General features: G+C 43.6%; 1 protein-coding gene across 1 annotated transcript in view; it reads left to right on the top strand.

Annotated features, from left to right (window-relative positions):
- The window catches only part of LOC126470801 (uncharacterized), a gene marked incomplete at its 5' end in the record, with an annotated part of 313,759 nt that overhangs the window by 211,297 nt on the left and 80,109 nt on the right, over positions 1–22,353 (top strand). Inside the window, one exon of the mRNA XM_050098814.1 lies at positions 20,438–20,741. Coding sequence (XP_049954771.1) covers positions 20,438–20,741 — 304 coding nt within the window. The remainder of the gene's footprint in view (positions 1–20,437; positions 20,742–22,353) is intronic.

Genomic DNA, 22,353 nt, shown 5'->3' with positions numbered 1-22,353 from the left:
GCCATGTGGTTTCCGGATTATTAGACGTGTGGAATGCAACACTGTTAATATTTCAGTTTAAGAAATTTATTTCCATTGCATAACATACAATCTCTCTGCAAGCTTCTCTCCGATAAACTAGGGTGACAAACTGTAAGGTGATGAAATGTTTCAAATGGGTCTGAGCACTATGGGACTTAACTTCTGAGGTCATCAGTCCCCTAGAACTTAGAAGCACTTAAACCTAACTAACCTAAGGACATCACACACATCCATGCCCGAGGCAGGATTCGAACATGCGACCGTAGCGGTCACGCGGTTCCAGACTGTAGCGCGTAGAACCACTCGGCTGTAAGGTGATGAACCAACTACTTTGCACACCAAAGAAAACATCGATTCTTACTACTACATGGGCTTCTCAACGTTTATGACACCCGCTGTTTACAAATTTCAAGCACGATTACGGTTCGGAAATTATGATATGTTCACAACAATCCTGTACAACGATAATCGGCAGCTGAAAATGGATACGAAGAAATAACGATTATCTTACAGGGAAATCAACACCACGGTCAGTAGCCAGAGAAGATGTACAGTCTTATCGCAGTTTACCAACAACCCTGGTAGCCTACCACTTGCACCAGAAGTCATGGTCCGATGCTACGTTGTATTTCTCATGCGAAGGATATCTAGAATGCCTCCTCCCCTTTCCACTATTAAGGTGTATGCATGTAGCAGCCCGCCCGGTTGGCCGTGCGGTCTAACGCAAGGCTTTCAGGGCGGGAAGGAGCGCCGGTCCCCGGCACGAATCCGCCCGGTGGACTTGGGTCGAGGTCCGGTGAGCCGGCCAGTCTGTGGATGGTTTTTAGGCGGTTTTCCATCTGCCTCGGCAAATGCGGGCTGGTTCCCCTTATTCCGCCTCAGCTACACTGTGTCGTCGATTGCTGCGCAAACTAGTTCTCCACGTATGCGTACACCACCATTACTCTAACACGCAAACATAGGGGTTACACTCTGGTGTGAGACGTTCCCTGGGGGGTCCACAGGGTGTCGAACCGCACAATAACCCTGGGTTCGGTGTGGGGCGGCGGAGGGGTGAAGTGGACTGCGGTAGTCGTTGGGGGGTTGCGGACCACTGCGTCGGCGGTGGGGACGGAGCCTCTCCGTCGTTTCTAGGTCTCCGGTTAACATAACATAACATGCATGTAGCATCAGTCCACTCTCCTCCAGAACACGCAATTTTATTAATTTCAGTCAGTGCTCATTTCATGCTCTTTTTCTCTAATTTTATGTATTCTCAGCCAATTACCGTAATTTTGCTATGTTTCCGCGATTTTACATATTTCATCTTATTTCCCTCAATTCTGCGTATTTCACAAAAATTTTCCGCTATTATAGCAGGTTTTCCTCCAATTTTACCGATTTTATGTCATTTTTCATATTTTTGGAATGTCCTCTTTATTTATATGGTCATATTGCTGACATACCCATGGGTTGTTCGATTTTCTATGAGAATATTTGCGTATCCAATACACCAACGTACTGAAAAATCCTAATACTTCCCCTCTTCCTAATGATCCACATGCGTGGATTTTGGATAGGACGAACATGAAAAGTATACTAACAGTCACTTTGTACCTATATGAGGCACAACCAGTGGTGCAGATGATGGATGTATTCGAAACTCGAAGTTTGGAAACAATTCCGTGTACCGCTCCGATCCATGAGCTTGTCTGCAGACTCATATAGTGCCGCACTTGATGGAAACTCAAAGTCTGCTAACAGTTCTACATGTTCATTTGACTACCACTCCACTGGTGATGGGCACCATCATTTTCGGTCTGTTAACACAAACGCAAGCGATTACCATCTATGTTCAGTGTCGTGGTGTTTGTGTGGAAGGCCAATTCCTTTGGAAGCAATTCCATACCTCTACTTATAAAGCATGTATAGTTTTTAATATGGATATCGTTAACGACACTTATATGTGCCTGTATAACCAAGACCGCTTCTCATGTAGAGTGACAGTAACATAGTCATTGAAACTGTGTTTTCAATAGCTGGTCACTCTTAAGACCATTAAATCTCTCTTCCTAAGACAGTGGTACCACTCGCAAGAAGAACATATGGAGCATGTCCATCCATCATGGAATTTTCACTCAGTATTGTTTGGTGCCACCAGCATTCAGTTATTGGCGAAGTATTATACTTACTAGGAGTTGTGTGACAGATTCACTGTGATCACCAGGCTTATAAAGTATGTATTGGGATGGAAAGTTACTGTGGCCAGTGTTCCGACATCCGCAAAGAAAATGATGAGGGTGGGGCTATGTCCTCGCGCAAGGGAGGTATAGATTTGATGTGGAAAATATTGATATCAGTGCATCGATAGCCGTAAGATTTTTCAGAGATTTTACGAGAAATTTATGTTCAGCCATAAGGACGTCATAAATTTACGTGGTGGAACTGATAATTCTAAAACTACAGTTTCCGTGACGGGGTATTTCCGATACTTTGCTCGCTGACAGACTGCTGCATTAGTAATATTTTATTGTGGTTACACCGACAAATATGCCTAGGGTTTCCTCGGCGCATTGCATGATGCAGGCGCAGTCTTGGGTGCGTGGCGGCTGGTGCAGCGGCAGCTTCTACCTAGCAGCGGCCGGCTGGGGAAGCGGGTAATCCGTTCATTGTGCGCTCGCGCGATTTCCGGTTTAACCGCCGTGATTTCGCGGCGAATCAGTGCTCTATCTGTCCTACAGAGCGTGTTGTTCCTGGTGGGTATAGAACAGCTGGCTGTTTTTGTGTTGACAATGTTGCATGTTTTTGACATTCATGAACCCAGTTGAAAATAAGTATAACCGTATTTCAGTCTCAGATATTGTTGCTGCATGGATTCGGCATATAACTTACCATGTATGTCTGAGCTGTCTGTGTGTTTAGTGACACCACTTACTTCTCCCGTCGGGGGGAACGTCTGTGTACCTTTCTCCTTTGTCCTAATCTTCTACTAGTTTTTACCTGTCCCAAATTCAATTTGCGTTGACCCTTCTCGCTAGCTAAGGCTCTACCACAACTCCTTACTCATCATTTGGGTTAAAGTACAAATGTCCCGATCATGCGAATACCATATTCTATTCTTCCACACCATCACGGGACAAGTTGCTTTACAACAAACTCCCTGTGATGCTGATGTTTCACCCGCCATTCCAGCTACATCAGGTATTGGTGTGCAGTAGGCTTCTATAAGACAAAAAACAATATACACGCACTTGCAATAATATTCGTAGCTATCATAACGCTATCGTCTTGCTGACTGAGGTATGTTATAATAAGAGGGTTATGAAGTAAGAAGTAACACACAATTTGCGACAATAGATATTTTATTAAAAATTAGGCAATAGTACATAGGAGGTATTACATCAACAACTAAAAGCCACTAGTTCATTTTTACAGTATTTTTCGAATAACTGTTTCTTACTAACACACTTAGTTGCATTTCGATCCCCATCACCACATGGCAGTCACTGTCTGCTAATGCATCTATGCTAATATTCAGGCACTTTGATCCACAAGCAGTTAAATTATATGTGAAAGTGAATAGCAGTAGTGCACAGGGAGCTACTACTGTCTTCACATGTACAGCTACATCCACATCTACATGGATATTCTGCAAATCACATTTAAGTGACTGGCGGAGGGTCCATCAACACAATTCTCTATTATTCCAATCTCGTATAGCGCGCGGGAAGAATTAACACCTATATCTTTCCGTACGAGCTCTGATTTCCCTTATTTTATCGTGCTGATCATTCCTCCCTATGTAGGTAGATGTCAACAAAATATTTTCGCATTCGGAGGAGAAAGCTGGTGATTGGAATTTCGTGAGAAGATTCCGTCACAACGAAACACGCCTTTCTTTTAATGATTTCCAGCCCAAATCCTGTGTCATCTTTGTGACACTCTCTCCCATATGTCACGATAATACAAAACGTGCTGCCTTTCTTTGAACTTTTTCGATGTACTCCGTCAGTCCTATCTGGTAAGGATCCCACACCGCACAGCAGTATTCTAAAAGAGGACGGACAACCGTAGTGTAGGCAGTCTCCTTAGTAGGTCTGTTACATTTTCTAAGTCTCCTGCCAATAAAATGCAGTCTTTGGTTAGCCTTCCCCACAACATTTTCTATATGTTCCTTCCAATTTAAGTTGATTGTAATTGTAATACCTAGGAATTTAGTTGAATTTACGGCTTTTACATTAGACTTATTTATCATGTAACCGAAGTTTGAGTTCCTTTTAGCACTCATGTGGATGACCTCTAACTTTTCGTTATTTAGGGTCAACTGCCACTTTTCGCGCCATTCAGATATTTTTTTTCTAAATCGTTTTCCAGTTTGTTTTGATCTTCTGATGACCTTATTAGTCGATAAACGACAGCATCATCTGCAAACAACCGAAGACGGCTGCTCAGAATGTCTCCAAAATCGTTTATATAGATAAGAAACAGCAAAGGGCCTAAATACTACCTTGGGGAACGCCAGAAATCGCTTCTGTTTTGCTCGATGACTTTCCACCTCCAGACCCTGTCCTTGCATCATCGCTGGAATGTTACACAGTTCAGTGGTTGGTACGTATGTTAGGGTCCAGTACTGAACTACACCATGGTGTTTGAAATCTTCAGCACACTTCTACAAGTCAGGGACAGATTGGGTGTCTTCATCATGAAATAAATTGATGAGTGGAACAGACAGTAGCAGATCCTCATCCTGCTCCTGCACGCCAAGCCGGCTAGAGTGGCCGAGCGGTTCTAGGCGCTTCAGTCTGGAACCGCGCGACCGCTACGGTCGCGGGTTCGAATCCTGCCTGGGGCATGGATGTCCTTAGGTTAGTTAGGTTTAAGTAGTTCTAAATTCTAGGAGACTGATGACCTCAGAAGTTAAATCCCATAGTGCTCAGAGCCATTTGGACCTCCATGCCAACCACGTCTGCATGTGCCAGAGATCGTTGCGACCTCTGTCGGTCCCAACAAGTTGCAGTTCTTTCAGCCAGTATCTGCCAACAGGATGCAGAGAAAAACTCCACAAGGGGGAAGAGTGGGGTTTGAAAGCCAGGCGGTTGTGGGATCAGATCGCAGCAGCCAACAGAATTTCCATCCAAATATACCAGTCATAATGTCCAACAATAGGATGCAATGAAAAAGTCCAGGAGAGGAGGTGCAGGGTTTTGAAACCAGGCCGATTCAGGATCGATTCCTCGACAACCCCAGAATTTCCTGCCAAATATACCAGTCCTAGTATGCAAGGAAAATATCCAGAAAAGGGGAGAGTAGGCATTATAAACTGGACAGATGTGTGATGAAATCCCCGGCAGCCACCATACAAAAGGATATCGATTTAATTAATTAATCAATCAGTTTGTTAGAGTGGGAGAGGGACTATTCGTATAACATAGGCCTTCTGCTGGCGTAAGCTGTCTCCAGCACACTGACCGCAAGAAGGTTGATAATAGGCACAGGAGCAAGCGCATCTATCAGGAGACAGCCCAAAGACAGACTCTCAAGTAACGTGTCATGAATGCTCTCTAGATTACAAGCATTTAGATAGCCACAGCAGATGGGAGGGCACAGTTAGTCATAGACAGTCAGCCCAGTTGCAGAGAGAATCAGTCACAGTTCCAGGCAGTAACAGACAGTTAGCCCAGTCGCTGTCAGAGTCAGTCAGTACATAGCGACCAGAGTAGTGTACATAGTGGGACTTGTCCTCCACCAGCAGTGAGGCTAACGTGGACCATTATGGAGGAGCTTGTACCACAACAACTAGCTTAAAAAGTAGCTTTCTGTTCTGGTAAGTAAAGAACCCTGTTAAAACATCTGTGCAGTTGTGTTTTAGAAAGTGCATACCAGCCACCAAACAACATCCACTCCTTGCTTCCCGTGGAATAAGACGACTCAAAAGGCCTTACATAAATCATCTCACGTTCAGCGACAGAATACCAGGAGGCACAATAGGTACCTCAATTAAGCTGTTTCCCGCCAATTTTTTTTTTCGACTGGGTTTATCAGTTAGTCAACTAATTTCATATCAAAAGCGGTTCAGGGTTCCTGGGAGGGAGGAAGGCAGGCTGGGGATTTCCTACAGGCAGAGGGAGACAAAGAAAAGTGTGCTCATTCCCTCATTCAAAAGCACAAACAATTCAAAAACTGCCTCAAATCGGCAGGGCAGGGGGGAAGGGGTGGGGGATGTGGGGATTACCCATAGGGGGTAATTAATCGATCAATGTAATTAATTAGTCGATTAATTTGATATCAAAGTTATACATTTATTGATGAGGGGATTTCCCTGAGAGGTGGAGGAGGATGAGGGGAGGGGGAGGAGTGTGGGCTTCTCAGGAGGATGGGTTATCCCCAGGGGTCATAAATCAAACCCCCAGGGGGTCATAAATCAAACAGCATAAAATAGGTCTGCCCTGCATGTATGCCTGTTCCTGAATGTATGCAAACCACACAAAAATATAAGCTCTTGCCACCCTGGCCCTACTACCATTGGCTTGTTCCCAACATGAATATTGGACCGTTCTGCTGCTCACAGTACAGTACATCAATCAAACAGCCTGCAACACACAAGGAACACATGGCACATCGTCAGGGGAACTGTCATTCGTCAGTGTCATCTACAATGGCGTTGATTCATTTCCAGACAAATGTTCATAGGTTTTTTTCCCCCTCCAGTTCCAGTCACGAACCGTCCCTGCAGTTTGTCGGTTTTATTAATGTCTACCCTGTATATATATTGCCCTGTACGACTTTTTACACATCATTATGGAGAAGCTGGGCACAGAGGGGCACAGCAACTGTCGCTGTAGGAAAGCTGGACATCAGCAGAAATTATTAGCGAACAACATAATACAGCAAGCAGAAGTTTTACTTAAATTGTATCCAAGCATACGCAGGCTCATTACAAGTAATACAGCAAGAAGTAGACTCCAGCAACTATTGTTAACAAGAATGAGACTCTCTCAACTGAAGTCTACATATATATACAGGGTGAGTCATAAATGAGGAAAAATATGTCTTGCAAATTGTCACACACTGAGCTACAAACATAAATTCGTTTTCCGCATGTTCTTATGTCAATAAATGACAAAGTATTTGAATGGTAAAAATCTGGAAATACACTACTGGCCATTAAAATTGCTACACCAAGAATAAATGTAGATGATAAATGGGTATTCATTGGACAAATATATTATACTAGAACTGACATGTGATTACATTTTCACGCAATTAGGGTGCATAGATCTTGAGAAATCAGTACTCAGAACAACCACCTCTGGCCGTAATAACGGCTTTTACGCCTGGGCATTGAGTCAAACAGAGCTTGGATGGCGTGTACAGGTACAGCTGCCCATGCAGCTTCAACACGATACCACAGTTCATCAAGAGTAGTGACTGGCGTAATGCGACGAGCCAGTTGCTCGGCCACCATTGACCAGGCGTTTCCAACTGGTGAGAGATCTGGAGAATGTGCTGGCCAGGGCAACAGTCGAATATTTTCTGTATCGAGAAAGGCCCGTACAGGACGTGCAACATGCGGTCGTGAATTATCCTGCTGAAATGTAGGGTTTCACAAGGATCGAATGAAGAGTAGAGCTACGGGGCGTAACACATCTGAAATGTAGCTCCACTGCTCAAAGTGCCGTCAATGCGAACAAAAGGTAACCGAGACGTGTAACCAATCGCACCCCATACAATCACGCTGGGTGATACACCAGTATGGCGATGACGAATACACGCTTCCGATGTGCGTTCACCGCTATGTCGCCAAACACGGATGCGACCATCATGATGCTGTAAACGGAACCTGGATTCATCCGAAAAAATGACGTTTTGCCATTCGTGCACCCAGGTTCGTCGTTGAGTACACCATCGCTGGCGCTACTGTCTGTGATGCAGCGACAAGGGGAACCGCAGCCACGATCTCCGAGCTGATAGTCCATGCTGCTGCAAACGTCGTCGAACTGTTCGTGCAGATGGTTATTGTCTTGCAAACGTTCCCATCTGTTGACTCAGCGATCGAGACGTGGCTGCACGATGCGCTACAGCCATGCGGATAAGATTCCTGTCATCTCGACTGCTAGTGATACGAGGCCATTGGGATCCAGCACGGAGTTCCGTATTACCCTCCTGAACCCACCGATTCCATATTCTGCTAACAGTCATCGGATCTCGACCAACGCGAGCAGCAATATCGCGATACGATAAACCGTAATCGCGATAGGGTACAATCTGACCTTTATCAAAGTCGGAAACGTGATGGTACGCATTTCTTCTCCTTACACGAGGCATCACAACAACGTTTCACCAGGTAATGCCGGTCGACTGCTGTTTGTGTATGAGAAATCGGTTGGAAACTTTCCTTATGTCAGCACGTTGTAAGTGTCGCCACCGGCGCCAACCTTGTGTGAATGCTCTGAAAAGCTAATCATTTGCATATCACAGCATCTTCTTCCTGTCGGTTAAATTTCGCGTCTGTAGCACGTTATCTTCGTGGTGTAGCAATTTCAATGGCCAGTGGTGTATGAAGTGAACTTTTGGGTGTTACTGTGCGCCGACATTCGCCAAAGGGACAAATCGGCATCGTGGCACAACATGCAAGTGTTGTAGATAGTCTATCCGCTCACGAACAGGCGAGGCATGCGGCGTCAAGCGACGGTCTGCGTGACAATGCGAGCAATGACAGCGCCCACATCTATCTCGTACCGGTTACGCTGGCCGGTACTATGTATCGTGGCTAATTGGCATAGGGAAAGGAACCTGAGGACGGGCTGCACTACTGTACATGCTTGTTTTATAATGTGGTTTTTGTGTCCTAGACTTAGTTTTAGCCGGCCGGAGTGGCCGTGCGGTTCTGGGCGCTACAGTCTGGAACCGAGCGACCGCAACGGTCGCAGGTTCGAATCCTGCCTCGGGCATGGATGTGTGTGATGTCGTTAAGTTAGTTAGGTTTAATTAGTTCTAAGTTCTAGGCGACTGATGACCTCAGAAGTTAAGTCGCATAGTGCTCCGAGCCATTTGAACCATTTGAACTTAGTTTTAAGAAACGAGTACATAGATGCAGAATACAAAATACAATTACACAGGTATGTGGCAGTGAGTACAAACGAATACAATACAGCTGTACAAACCGAAATTAACATAGAACCATATGACCAGAAGCTACAGTGGCAGTTTATAAGTACTTTTCGAAATGGTGGCCACGTTGTGTGTGGCAAAGTTGAACTCTTTGCATGAAGGATTGCTGAACACGATCCAACATGTCTGTATCTCTTTGCGTAATATCAGAGGCATGTTATATTCCGCATTGAAGGATGTTGACATCAACAACCTCTCCTTCATAAATCACAGATTTCAGATAGCCCCACAAAAAGAAATTCAGTGGATTCAGGTCTGGCGATCTTGCTGGCCATGCTACAGGGCCTCCACGACCGATCCATTTCGAAGGGAAGGCATTGTCCAGGTGGCGTCGCACTGTGCCGCTGAAGTGAGCGGGGGCACCATCAGGCATGTACCACTGGTTCATACGAGAGGCCAAACTAACGTCTTCCAACAATTCCGGTGATGTAGCACCCAGGTAACGCAGATACCGCTCTCCTGTAAGCCTTTGTGGTAGCACATGTGGCCCTATGAGATGGTGATCCGTAATACCACACCAGATATTGACACCGCATCGTTGTTGGTACCCTCGTATCACTGTGCTGTTGGGGTTTTCTTCCACCCACTCGTGCCAATTATGCGAATTCACTATATCCTCCTTAGTGAAATAGGCTTCGTCGGTGAACAGTATTGTTCGTGAAAAATGCTGGTCGTGGGTCTGACGCCGTAGGATAAAGTTGCAGAAGTCCAGCCTCCTCTGGTAGTCTTCCGGCAATAATGTCTGTACCTTCTGCATGCGAATGGGATGGTAATGGTTTCTATGGAGTACCGGTACACGTATAACAGTAGATTGTGACATTCCGACCGATGTGGCGAGAGACCTGGTGCTTATTGTTCGGTCCTCCGCAACAGTTTGTAACACTTTTTCTTCGTCAGCCGCACTGTACGTCGACGGTCGGCCACGACCACTAAATCCTGGAGGTGCTACCCATGCACCATACTCTCTCAAGCCCCTGTCCACACAGTAAAACGTTTTGCGGATGGGAGGCGCCGGCTAGGAAACCTCTCGTGATACAGTTGCCTTGCAACGTCAGCTCTTCCATCTGCAAGCCCGTAGGTGAGTATTCCTCGTCTGTGAAACTTGCCATGGTACTGTAGTAACATTGCGACGCGGCCGTTAGCAGGTATCGACACGGCGAGTATCGGGCAGAGTGAGCAGCGCAGAGGTGTTGTTAACAAGTCATGCACGCCGCGCTTTTACTTCCGCCGTTGACCACTCTTTCCGCTTACAGGACACACATTCCCTAACATGGGACTGTACACTCCGTTACAGCCGGCAACGTGTCATTCACAAGTTCTGATACAATTTCACATACATTACGATGGGATTTGTTCTTTCTCGTATCTTTCAAACGCTGGCAGATACACATCAGCTAATTCGTGTGGCGTGTGTCGTATCTATGGGTGAATGACACATCGTGAACGTGAGGCTCGTCGGTATCTCGTTCAATGATTAACAGGTGTTTTTGTTTTACGTGCACAGTACACCGAGGAGAACGAAATTAACAACGGTGCGTCACGTCTTACGCATAGCAACATGCGGTCCTCGACATATTTTTCCTCATTTATGACTCACCCTGTATATGTATATATGCTGGAAGAACACTTTTCGAAACCTCGTAATTGCCTCCCATTGCTACACATAGGTTAAAGTTGAAATTTGGCTAAAACGTGCCTAAAACCTTCCTTTGTAATAGTGAAAAAGCGTGGCGACCTGCGGCGTTACCTTCAGGCTCGGCGACGCATCAAACAGTAAGGTGTGATTAACAGGTGTTTTTGTTTTACGTGCACAGTACACCGAGGAGAACGAAATTAACAACGGTGCGTCACGTCTTACGCATAGCAACATGCGGTCCTCGACATATTTTTCCTCATTTATGACACATGCGTGATAAAGGCCACAGCTCAAAAGTTCGTATGAGCTGTAAGGTTGGTTATGATGTCATGTTGGTACCAGATTTTACCACAATTCTGCCCAACATCACCGTGGACGTGTCACACGATGAGAAGATCTTCACAGCCACTCTTACCCACCTTTCACCCCTTTTCTTGACATCTCGGCGGTGGGAGGCAGAACCGTGACCCCCAGCGTTGAAATCACGTGGTTCTCTTCTGGGTGGGCGAGGAAAACTTTTCAGACGCACCGCCGCTCATAATCGATACGAAAAGGGCACAGGAGGTGACATAAAGACCGTCACTGAAGCCACATCTTCCCTTGGGGCGTTGATTTCCACAGATTCCGCGGGCAGGCAGCGAAGTTTGCGGGAATCAATGCTCCAAGGGAAGGTGTGGTTTCATTGACGCTCTTTATGCCACCACCTAAGGCTTTTTTGAATCGATTTTGAGCAGCAGTGTGTCTCAAATGTTCTCCTCAGGCACTCAGAAGAAATTCGCATGATTTCAACGCTGGGTGTCGCGGTTCTGACTCTAACGCCGAGACGTGAAACAAAAGGAGTGAATTATGGGTAAGAATGCCTGTGACGACCTTCTCATCACGTGCTACTTCCACAGTGGCGTTGGGCAGAATGGTAGTGAAATTTGGTGCTAATGTGACATCATTAACCAATGAATCTTTGAGCTGTGGCCTTTTTCTCGATTGTGTCGACACCTTGCTATTTGAAGTGTCACTGAGTTCTAGTGCGACGTTGCAGGGCGCCATTATTTTGCACAGTACCAGAGTAAGGTTGTAGGCACTTTTGAGCCGAATTTCAGACTTATGGGTCGCAATGGGTGACAATTACGAGGTTACGAAATAGTGGTCCCATAATTTTGCTGCACAGTGTCTGTTATTTATCAAGCGGAGTAGATAAAAGTACACTATTGGCCATTAAAATTGATACACCAAGAAGAAATGCAGATGATTAACGGGTATTCATTGGACAAATATATTATACTAGAACTGACATGTGATTACATTTTGCCGGCCGGAGTGGCCGAGCGGTTCTAGGCGCTACAGTCTGGAACTTCGAGACCTCTACGGTAGCAGGTTCGAATCCTGCCTCGGGCATGGATGTGTGTGATGTCCTTAGGTTAGTTAGGGTTAAGTAGTTCCAAGTTCTAGGGGACTGATGACCTCAGAAGTTAAGTCCCATAGTGCTCAGAGCCATTTGAATCATTTGATTACATTTTCACGCAATTTGGGTGCATAGACCCTGAGAAATTAGTACCCAGAACAATCACCTCTGGCCGTAATAACGGCCTTCATACGCCTGGGCATTGAGTCAAACAGAGCTTGGATGGCGTGTACGTGCACAGCTGCCCATGCAGCTTCAACACGATACCACAATTCATCAAGAGTAGTGACTGGCGTATTGTGACGAGCCAGTTGCTCGGCCACCATTGACCAGACGTTTTCAGTTGGTGAGAGATCTGAAGAATGTGCTGGCCAGCTCAACAGTCGAACATTTTTTGTATCCAGAAAGTCCCGTGCAGGACCTGCAACATGCAGTCGTGCATTATCCTGAGAAATGTAGGGTTTAGCAGGGATCGAATGAAGGATAGAGCCACGGGTCGTAACACATCTGAAATGTAACGTTCACTCTTCAAAGTGCCGTCAATGCGAACAAGAGGTTAGCTTCATGAATGTAATGTGAGACTTCGCTGTGATTTTTCTTTAACAGTGATGATTTCGGTGCTGTATCGTTATGCATGCGACAGCATGACAGCATACTTAGCAGTTCGTTTCAAAATGCCTCGCATAAAAACAGAATTTTCCGGTGTTCAAACCTCGGGTTCTATAGGTAATAAAAAGGTAAGATCAAGTGGTTCAAAGTTACCCTACTTGTACACACTTGTACATACGAACGTAAAATCCTGCATGAGGCGAAAACGGAGTTCATAAAGTGAGGTAGCGGGGAGAAATATGCTGTCGATTGTCTCATCTATCATGTGGGAACCCAATGCTGCAATAATGAAACATATTCAAAAGTCTAGGGCGCTACAGTCATGGACTGTGCGGCTGGTCCCGGCGGAGGTTCGAGTCCTCCCTCGGGCATGGGTGTGTGTGTGTTTGTCCTTAGGATAGTTTAGGTTAAGTAGTGTGTAAGCTTAGGGACTGATGACCTTAGCAGTTAAGCCCCATAGGACTTCACACACATTTGAACAACACATTCAAAACTTTTCTTGCAGATAAAATCCTATCTGAGATGTAAAAGTAGTTCAGCATTATTTCGATTTCACAAAAATAAACTAAATTTCACTGACCAATAGAGTTCTTTTCATATGAATTACATACCCTGCTGCAGCAGGGAAAAGAAGGGAATCGTCGAGAAAAGGCTCCTACCGGCGCACAAAAGTGCGAATATGTTCCTTTTTATTTAAAAGGCTCTGACTGAAAAGTGGAGTGCCAGCTGTCTCATTCTACCTTCCTCAGCACCTTTAGAAATGTTTCCAAAAATTTTGGCATCCGAACATAGTCGCACTTTATATTCTGAGAGATAAGAACCCAGTGACAATGGCAAATAGACAGAAAAGTAATAAATACTGGAAGATAGTAGACAGCGATTGTGTTACAGAACGAACAAAAGGGAACAATGGCAGTGTGAGGGGAAGAGAAGGACGCATGAGCAGTGGAACATACTTGACAGTTACAGAGCAGCACTAAGAAAAGGGCAGTGCCATGGGGAAGAATAAAGAGAAAGAGACAGTGGAAGTGGGTGGAAGCCAGCGATAATGAGGGACAGAGTATATGACAATGACAACGAGGAAGAGGGAGATAGTGACAGTGAGAAGAGACAGCTGCAGTAGGGAGTAAGGAATGAGATATTAGCAGTAAGAGAGAGCAAGATGGAGGTAGACAGTGAGAGGAGACTGTAGTAGTAGGTCAGAACGAAGGAGACTGTTGTTGTGACACAGGAGTCAATGACAGAGAGACACAAAGAAATAATGACAATGAGTTGGGCTGAATAGGTGAGTGAGATAGGCAACTGGGAGTGGATGAGCATGAGCGATGTGCAGTGATTAACGTGGGTGTGAGTTACAGTTACGCGAGCTTGTTGGAGTTTGAAGTAAGTTGCATGTTAAAAAAGAGCGAGTATGTCTGCGGGCAAAAATTTTTGAGAAAATATTTAAAGATTCTGAGGAAGATAGAATGAGACCAGAATCTTTGACATAAACAGGAACGTATTTGCATTTTTTGTGCTGTGATAGAAGCAAATTATTTTACATACAGTTTTGGATGTGACGGATCTAGATGATAAGCCATTTTTCTGAATGGTTAACATTGCTTTAGACGTACCCATTTACAGATTCTAAACTCATTTTCTCAGGGGGGGGGGGGGGCTGTATCTTATCATCCTATAACTGCTCCCATTTAATCACAGTCCTGTGCGTACGTTCGGATGCTGGCATTGGCTCGTCAGAGTCGTTTCTATCTGAGGCGGTACTGCTATCTACAACAGACAGCTAGCAGCTGTCAGTGTTCTACAGTTTAATGTTTAACATTTACCATCCTGCATTATTATTATTTTAAAGAAACAAAATAAAAGTGTCGCTACAAAGTGGAACCGATTGGCACTCAAATGAGAGTTGTAATGGAATATTGTGACAGTTTCGTGTAGACGATACATGCATTACGCATAAGCATCATGTTATTCAAAACAATTTATTTTAGGCTCTTTCTACACCACACCATGGTAAGATAGGGCTGACAGACGTAACGACAACAATGCAGAAAATCTGTGCTACACATATATCTGTTTCCAACAATGGAAAATCCAGGATGGACTGTAACAATATTATAAAAAGGAAAGCTGACACTCATCATATAGCGAAGATGCTGTGTCGCAGATAGGCACAACAAAAAGACCGTAACAAATAAAGCTTTCAGCCAGTAAGACCTTCGTCAAAAATAGTCACACACACACACACACACACACGCAGATGCAACACACACAAACATGACTGCAGTCTCAGGCAACAGAAGCCGCACAGCGAGCAGCACCACCACTGCATGGTGGGAGTGGCGACTGGGCGGGGGCAAGGAGGGGGCTGCAGCAGGGAGGGGGAGGGATAGTAGGGTAGGGGTGGTGGACAGTGCAGTGCTATTGGGGAGTGTGCAGGGACGATGTAGAGAGAGTGTGGGCAGCTATGTGTAGTCTGGAGGTTAGATGGAAGGAGGGGAGAGGTGGGGAGAGAGGGTAGCGGAAGAGAAGAGATGTAAAAAGACTGAGTGCGATGGTGGAATGAGGGCTGTGTAGTGCTGGAATGGGAACAGGGAAGGAGCTGGATGGGTGAGGATAATGACTAATGAAGGTTGAGGCCAGGAGGGTTATGGGAACATAGGATATATTGCAAGGAAAGATTTCACCTGCACAATTCAGAAAAGCTGGTGTTGTTGGGAGGGAGCCATATGGCACAGGCTGTGAAGCAGTCATTGAAATGACGGATGTAATGTTTGGAAGCTTGCTCAGCAACTGGGTGGTCCATTTGTTTTTCGGCCACAGTTTGTTAGTGGCCATTCATGCAGACAGGCACTTTGTTGGTTGTCATGCCCACATGGAATGCAGTGCAGTGGTTGCAGCTTAGCTTATAGACCACATGACTGGTTTCACAGTAGCCCTGCCTTTGACGGGATAGGTGATGTTTGTGACCGGACTGGAGTAGGTGGTGGTGGGAGGATATATGGGATGGGTCTTACAAAAAAATGGTTCAAATGGCTCTGAGCACTATGGGACTCAACTGCTGAGGTCATTAGTCCCCTAGAACTTAGAACTAGTTAAACCTAACTAACCGAAGGACATCACAAACATCCATGCCCGAGGCATTCGAACCTGCGACCGTAGTGGTCTTGCGGTTCCAGACTGCAGCGCCTTTAACCGCACGGCCACTTCGGCCGGTGGATGGGTCTTACATCTAGGTCTATTACAGGGGTATGAACCTACACAATATACTTGTCTATCTCTAAACAACCCCTCCTCCCAACCCCTTAACTCGTGGCTCATGGCAAAATATTGTATCAAAACAGCTATACTGACACTATATATATTAGAAGTTTTAAAGAAATGTATGGTAATTATGTGTGGTTAAATATGTATCCAAGGGTCATTCAACATGGAGCACAATCCAATTAAACTCTAGACAAAGCCACTAAGGCCAGATTCAATACATAAACTAGAACTACTGCCAGATAACTATGCATCATGATGTTTTATACGTTGAAGTATAGGATATAGATACTGAAAGAGTGGTTCTCATTAGCCTGGATAATTTTGGTGCTTATTGGGTATAGGATTTGTCAGTTGTTCACGTGACTGTACTAGATAGCCCAAGTATAGATTGCAGCCAGAAGCTAATGATCTGTATATGCCTTGCGATGGGAACATCCTGGAAATTATAGGTAATATGTAGGTTTACCGACAGTCACTCTTTATATTCCCTACCAAGTTTCTTTAAACCTGTAGGATGATTATATTTCATAGACAATTGTTTTCTAAAGTGGTAAACTACGTGGAAATCGATTTGTCAGCCAATGTACTGGGGTCGAATACTTGTTATATTGCTGATAGAACCAAGATGTAGGTGGAGAAGAATGGGTAAGATGATGAAGCTCGGAAACATGTTTATTATTCATATTATTCAGAGATATACACACAGAACTATAGCTGGCCAAAGCTCCAACTTTCCAAACACACACACACACACACACACACACACACACACACACACACACACACACACACACATGTACACTTAAAGACAGAGAGAATATGACTAGCAAATTGAGAGAAGTAACAAACACAAATATTAAGACTGATGATCCATAGCCTAGAAGAAAAGAAAGTCAAGGATGTGCAACATATAACAATTTACCAATTAAAAGTCTAAACATTCTAAAGAGGGAATGTGAAGAATTTCATGATTCTCAGCATACAGTAGAAACGTCCACATATAATATAAAGTTCAAGCAGTTTAAGGACGGGTATGAAGAATACTCACGTTACACCAGAGAAACCTTTTTATGTCAAAAACAACGTTAATAATATGGAAAAAATCTAGGTAATGCTATTGTATCCTTGACAATAAATCTGAGAATTGGGATAACAGCTATAAATCTCCGAATATCAAAATAATATTGTATATGTGTGTCAGAGTGTTTCCATCTCGGTACTCACTGAGAATACTAACATTTTCAGTGGAATATGATGATATAAAGACAGGTTACAAGTTGATGCATGCAACTATATTTTGAGTCTTACAGACAGCAATGTACACTACTGGCTATTAAAATTGCTACACCAAGAAGGAATGCAGATGATAAATGGGTATTCATTGGACAAATATATTATACTAGAACTGACATGTGATTACATTTTCTCAAAATATGGGTGCATAGATCCTGAGAAATCAGTACCCAGAACAACCACCTCTGGCTGTAACAACGGGCTTGATACGCCTGGACATTGAGTCAAACAGAGCTTGGATGGCGTGTACAGGTACAGCTGCCCATGCAGCTTCAACACGATACCACAGGTCATCAATAGTAGTGACTGGCGTATTGTGACGAGCCAATTGTTCGGCCACCATTGACCAGACGTTTTCAATTGGTGAGAGATCTGGAGAATGTGCTGGCCAGGGCGGCAGTTGAACATTTTCTGTATCCAAAAAGGCCCGTACAGGACGTGCAACATGCGGTCGTGTATTATCCTGCTGAAATGTAGGGTTTCGCAGGGATCGAATGAAGGGTAGAGCCACGGGTCGTAACACATCTGAAATGTAACGCCCACTCTTCAAAGTGCCGTCAATGCGAACAAGAGGTGGCCGAGATGTGTAACCCATGGCACCCCATACCATCACGCCGGGTGATACACCAGTATGGCGATGACGAATAAACGCTTCCAATGTGCGTTCACCGCGGTGTCGCCAAACATGGATGCGACCATCATGATGCTGTAAACAGAACCTGGATTCATCCGAAAAAATGACGTTTTGCCATTCGTGTTCCCAGGTTCGTCGTTGAGTACACCATCGCAGGCGCTCCTGTCTGGGATGCAGCGTCAAGGGTAACCGCAGCCATGGTCTCCGGGCTGATAGTCCATGCTGCTGCAAGCGTCGTCGAACTGTTCGTGCAGATGGTTGTTGTCTTGCAAACGTCCCCATCTGCTGACTCAGGGATCGATACGTAGCTGCACGATCCGTTACAGCCATGCGGACAAGATTCCTGTCATCTCGACTGCTAGTGATAGAGGTAGTTGGGATCCAGCACGGCGTTCCGTATTACCCTCTTGAACGCACCGATTCCATATTCTGCTAACAGTCATTGGATCTCGACCAACGCGAGCAGCATTGTCGCGATACGATAAACCGCAATCGCGATAGGCTACAATCCGACCTTTATCAAAGTCGGAAACGTGATGGTACGCATTTCTCCTCCTTACACGAGGCATCACAACAACGTTTCACCAGGTAACGCCGGTCGACTGCTGTTTGTGTATGAGAAATCGGTTGGAAACTTTCCTCATGTCAGCACGTTGTAGGTGTCGCCACCGGCGCTAACCTTGTCTGAATGCTCTGAAAAGCTAATCATTTGCCTATTACAGCATCTTCTTCCTGTCGGTTAAATTTCGGGTCTGTAGCACGTCATCTTCGTGGTGTAGCAATTTTAATGGCCAGTAGTGTATGCATTATAAGTTGATCACATGATCATGGCATCACTTCAGGTTGTGACTCCTGAAAGTAGAACAAATATTGACATGGGTGGTAAAAGCGCATTATGGAATTGGTTGGGTCTTGATGATTTCGATGTGTGTTGGGTGCTCTAATGCTACAAAGAGTAGAAATGTGTTACAGTTCCACCACACTGTGCTAATATCAATATTCTATCGTTAGGAGGCCTAAGCTTACCCATCATGATCCATCTAAACTATAATTTTTTGTCATTTGCATAACACTTTTTGCGAAATGATTCAGATTTTCGTATTTTGTTATGGAAAATACATCAGTTAATGGTAACTGATCATCATCGTGAGACTCTTGCCAAGATGGATTAATAAATGTGGGGTGTATTATAGTGTGAGGTATAATCATTGCACAATCTTCCTTACACACATGTTCCCTAAAATTTACCTAGCAGAGTTTTCCAAGAACTAAAAGTCTTTGCCCCAATAACAGTAAAATCTGAGAATACATCTGTGCTCTCAGTGGGAAGACCTAACTGTCCTGCTGGCAAGAGAACATCTGATGCTAAATGTAAGTGCACTCAAAATAAAATGATCTTAGCTATGAATGAAGACAGTTCACCTGTCATTACAATTTTCCTCCCTGATTCAAACACATAACAGTATTTGTTGCAACCCCTCTACACTCTCAGGTGAATGGGCAGGACAGTGGTTGCCCAATCTGGCCTTGAATATACCCAGCTCACTTGACTCAGGTGTATCATCAGATCACGAGTGGCCTTGGGATAAGGTCGTTATCTCTGCTGGAACTAACCCTGTTATCCTACGAACATCTTGCCACGATTTTTAGATTAACAACCTTTCAGCGATCTTAAGGTGAGTGTTTTAGTCTAAATATTTAGCTGAAATATCATGGAAAGATGTCGACTTCATACGGCTGAAAACCTGAAACTTCATGAAATACTCATTAGGCCGTAAAAACATAAAAAATCACAAGAATTCTAATTAAATTAGGACACGTCAACCTTACATCTGCTAGACCCTTCCACCATACGACAAAGCGACAATTCAGCATCTCTACACCGCAAACACACATAAAACGACAGACGAAAGTGAAGAGTATCAGAAATCAATTTTTCAATTGATGACAGATACCCACGAGAGTCCAAATTATGTACACCGGTCTCCTTACTAAATGCCTTAGCAAACATACAAAAAAAGCTTTTATGCAGCCACTTATAAGTTCACAGCCCAGTACAGTATGGTTCCTCATCAAGAAAATCTAAGAAGGACGAGGTGAACGGTGGAACAGTGCACTTCAACAGCGGTGACGGTTCATGCACATTGTTGCCACTCACATCACTTTTGTAACACTCTTTGTATACTGTGACATCGGCGTTCCCCATATAACAAGGCAATGGCGCTCCTCATATACATGTTGATAGACCAGTTCTTGATTTCCATGTTACTTTTATTTTTTCTTTCAGAGACTATCTACTTGTCATATATATATATATATATATATATATATATATATATATATATATATATATATATATATATATATAACATTAACTTAACGAAACTGTATAATAACACTAATACATATGTATGTTTCTTTCTGTAAACAGGGATGGGACTGAAATGGAGTACGAAATCAATTCACAAGTTGTAACAGTCCAACTAGGACATGGCAGATCACTGCTCCATCCGGCTCCTGGTACCTTCCAAGTGGATCTTGAAATGGAACAAGTGATAAAAGAATACAACCCTTTAAGATGGAAGAGTACTTGCGCAGTGACAAGCGTTGCTCAGGTTGAGCATTCTTGGAATATAGAAGGCTGTAAGACACACACTGGAGCCAACAACATTTCCAGCTGTCGTTGCTATCAACCTGGAAGTTTTGCCATCCTAATGACGTCTCATAATGCAGTGGTAGAATTTTTCATTATTTAATTATTGTAAACATACATAATGCATGCAAATCTTCCAGACATTGTAGATTACGAAGCCAAGGTGAAAAACTGTCGTTCTGACACTGAATGATTGTTTTAACCCTAAAATCTACTTGTTTTTCGACTGAGAATGCCTTTAGGTTGATGAAATTTACTCAACGTCTTTTCTGTGAGTAGCTTCCATCTCTGACGTGCACTTCTCGAACACTGCGAGTTATCAGTCTACAGCTGACGTAGCCTTTCCAAAGAGAAGTATCGTCGCGATCGAACTCAGCCGCACGTTTATGAACTGTTGAAAATGCAGAAGCGGTTCCTTATAAACCATCTTTAATTGTGGATAAGTTTCTATTGCCAATGAATCATAGAAAACAAATCCTTTTACTGTGACATGGTATTCCATATTATCAATTTCAGTAAAACACAAGGCTGTTTTACAAAGCTATATAAAGAAAATTATTCCGCAAATAATGATGACACTTGCCTTACGTTACAGATTTATTGATATTTATTGATATCGACTCAATCTATGTGTCATACCGATAGCTTTTCACTTTGCCCTCTTAGAGATAACCAAATTGTTGATAAATGTACAGGGTGTAAATTTTAAGTTGACAAACCCGAATAACTCGAAAAATAAGCTGATTATTTGCGAGGGGGCCATCTGCTAGTGCTAAAATTAGCCCGCCACCCCAGCCCCCTGGGGGTGGGGCGGGAGGCAACTATAAAATTTCAAATGGGAACCCCCATTTTTATTGCAGAATCAGATTCCACATAAAAAACCGCTTACATTTTGTCTTAAACATTTGTTTTGATTCTTGGTAGTTGGCGCTGTAATTCAAGAAAATCCATGTTCTCATTTCTGCCTGGAAAATAGTTACGGATAAATAAAAAATACTTATTTACTTTGTAGATTTTGATTCGCTAAAGCTAAAACCCTCCCTCTCTCCTCATAGGGTGGGATTTGAGAGAGAGTAATTAGAGTTTTACAAATGTTGACCCACATATTAAGTTTTTCCTCAGATTGGGTCAATTATTTAAACTTTACTGTCATCCAGAAATTATTTCTTATTTATTCAAAGCTTTTTTTCTTTCTCAGGCCAATTCCTATCCATTTTCAACTCAACATCTCTTTACATTTAATGTTAATTAAATCAGTGAAAAATGAATTGACTGCTATTAAAAATCTTTAATAGTGCACCCAAGATTGGCACTACTACTGAAATCTTATTTTCAAAATCTGTTTTTAATTATTAAGCAAGTTGCTGTTACAAAATCTACTGCTCCAAAAAATAATTTTAACCTTCTTTCAGAAAACTGTTTAGCTTTACACGTACTCTATTTTACACAAAGAATAATTGCAACATCAGAAAATGTACTGAAAAACTACGTCTGCCCCCCTCAGCGACGTTGAAAATTGTCATTACACATTACACCAATAGATACAAAATTATTGATCGCTGAAAATAATTCAGTCCACTTCCTGCAGTTCCTCCATACTTCTTATATACATCATACAGAAAAGAGAAAACAATTTTAGAACATCACTACAGTTACTCATGTCTTACATACTACTATGTACAAAGAATACCTAT

This window comes from Schistocerca serialis, chromosome 3 (genome assembly GCF_023864345.2).
Source record: "Schistocerca serialis cubense isolate TAMUIC-IGC-003099 chromosome 3, iqSchSeri2.2, whole genome shotgun sequence".
Taxonomy (NCBI): domain Eukaryota; kingdom Metazoa; phylum Arthropoda; class Insecta; order Orthoptera; family Acrididae; genus Schistocerca; species Schistocerca serialis.
The sequence above is the reverse complement of the archived record's forward strand: the minus strand, read 5'-3'. Positions and strand labels throughout refer to the sequence as shown.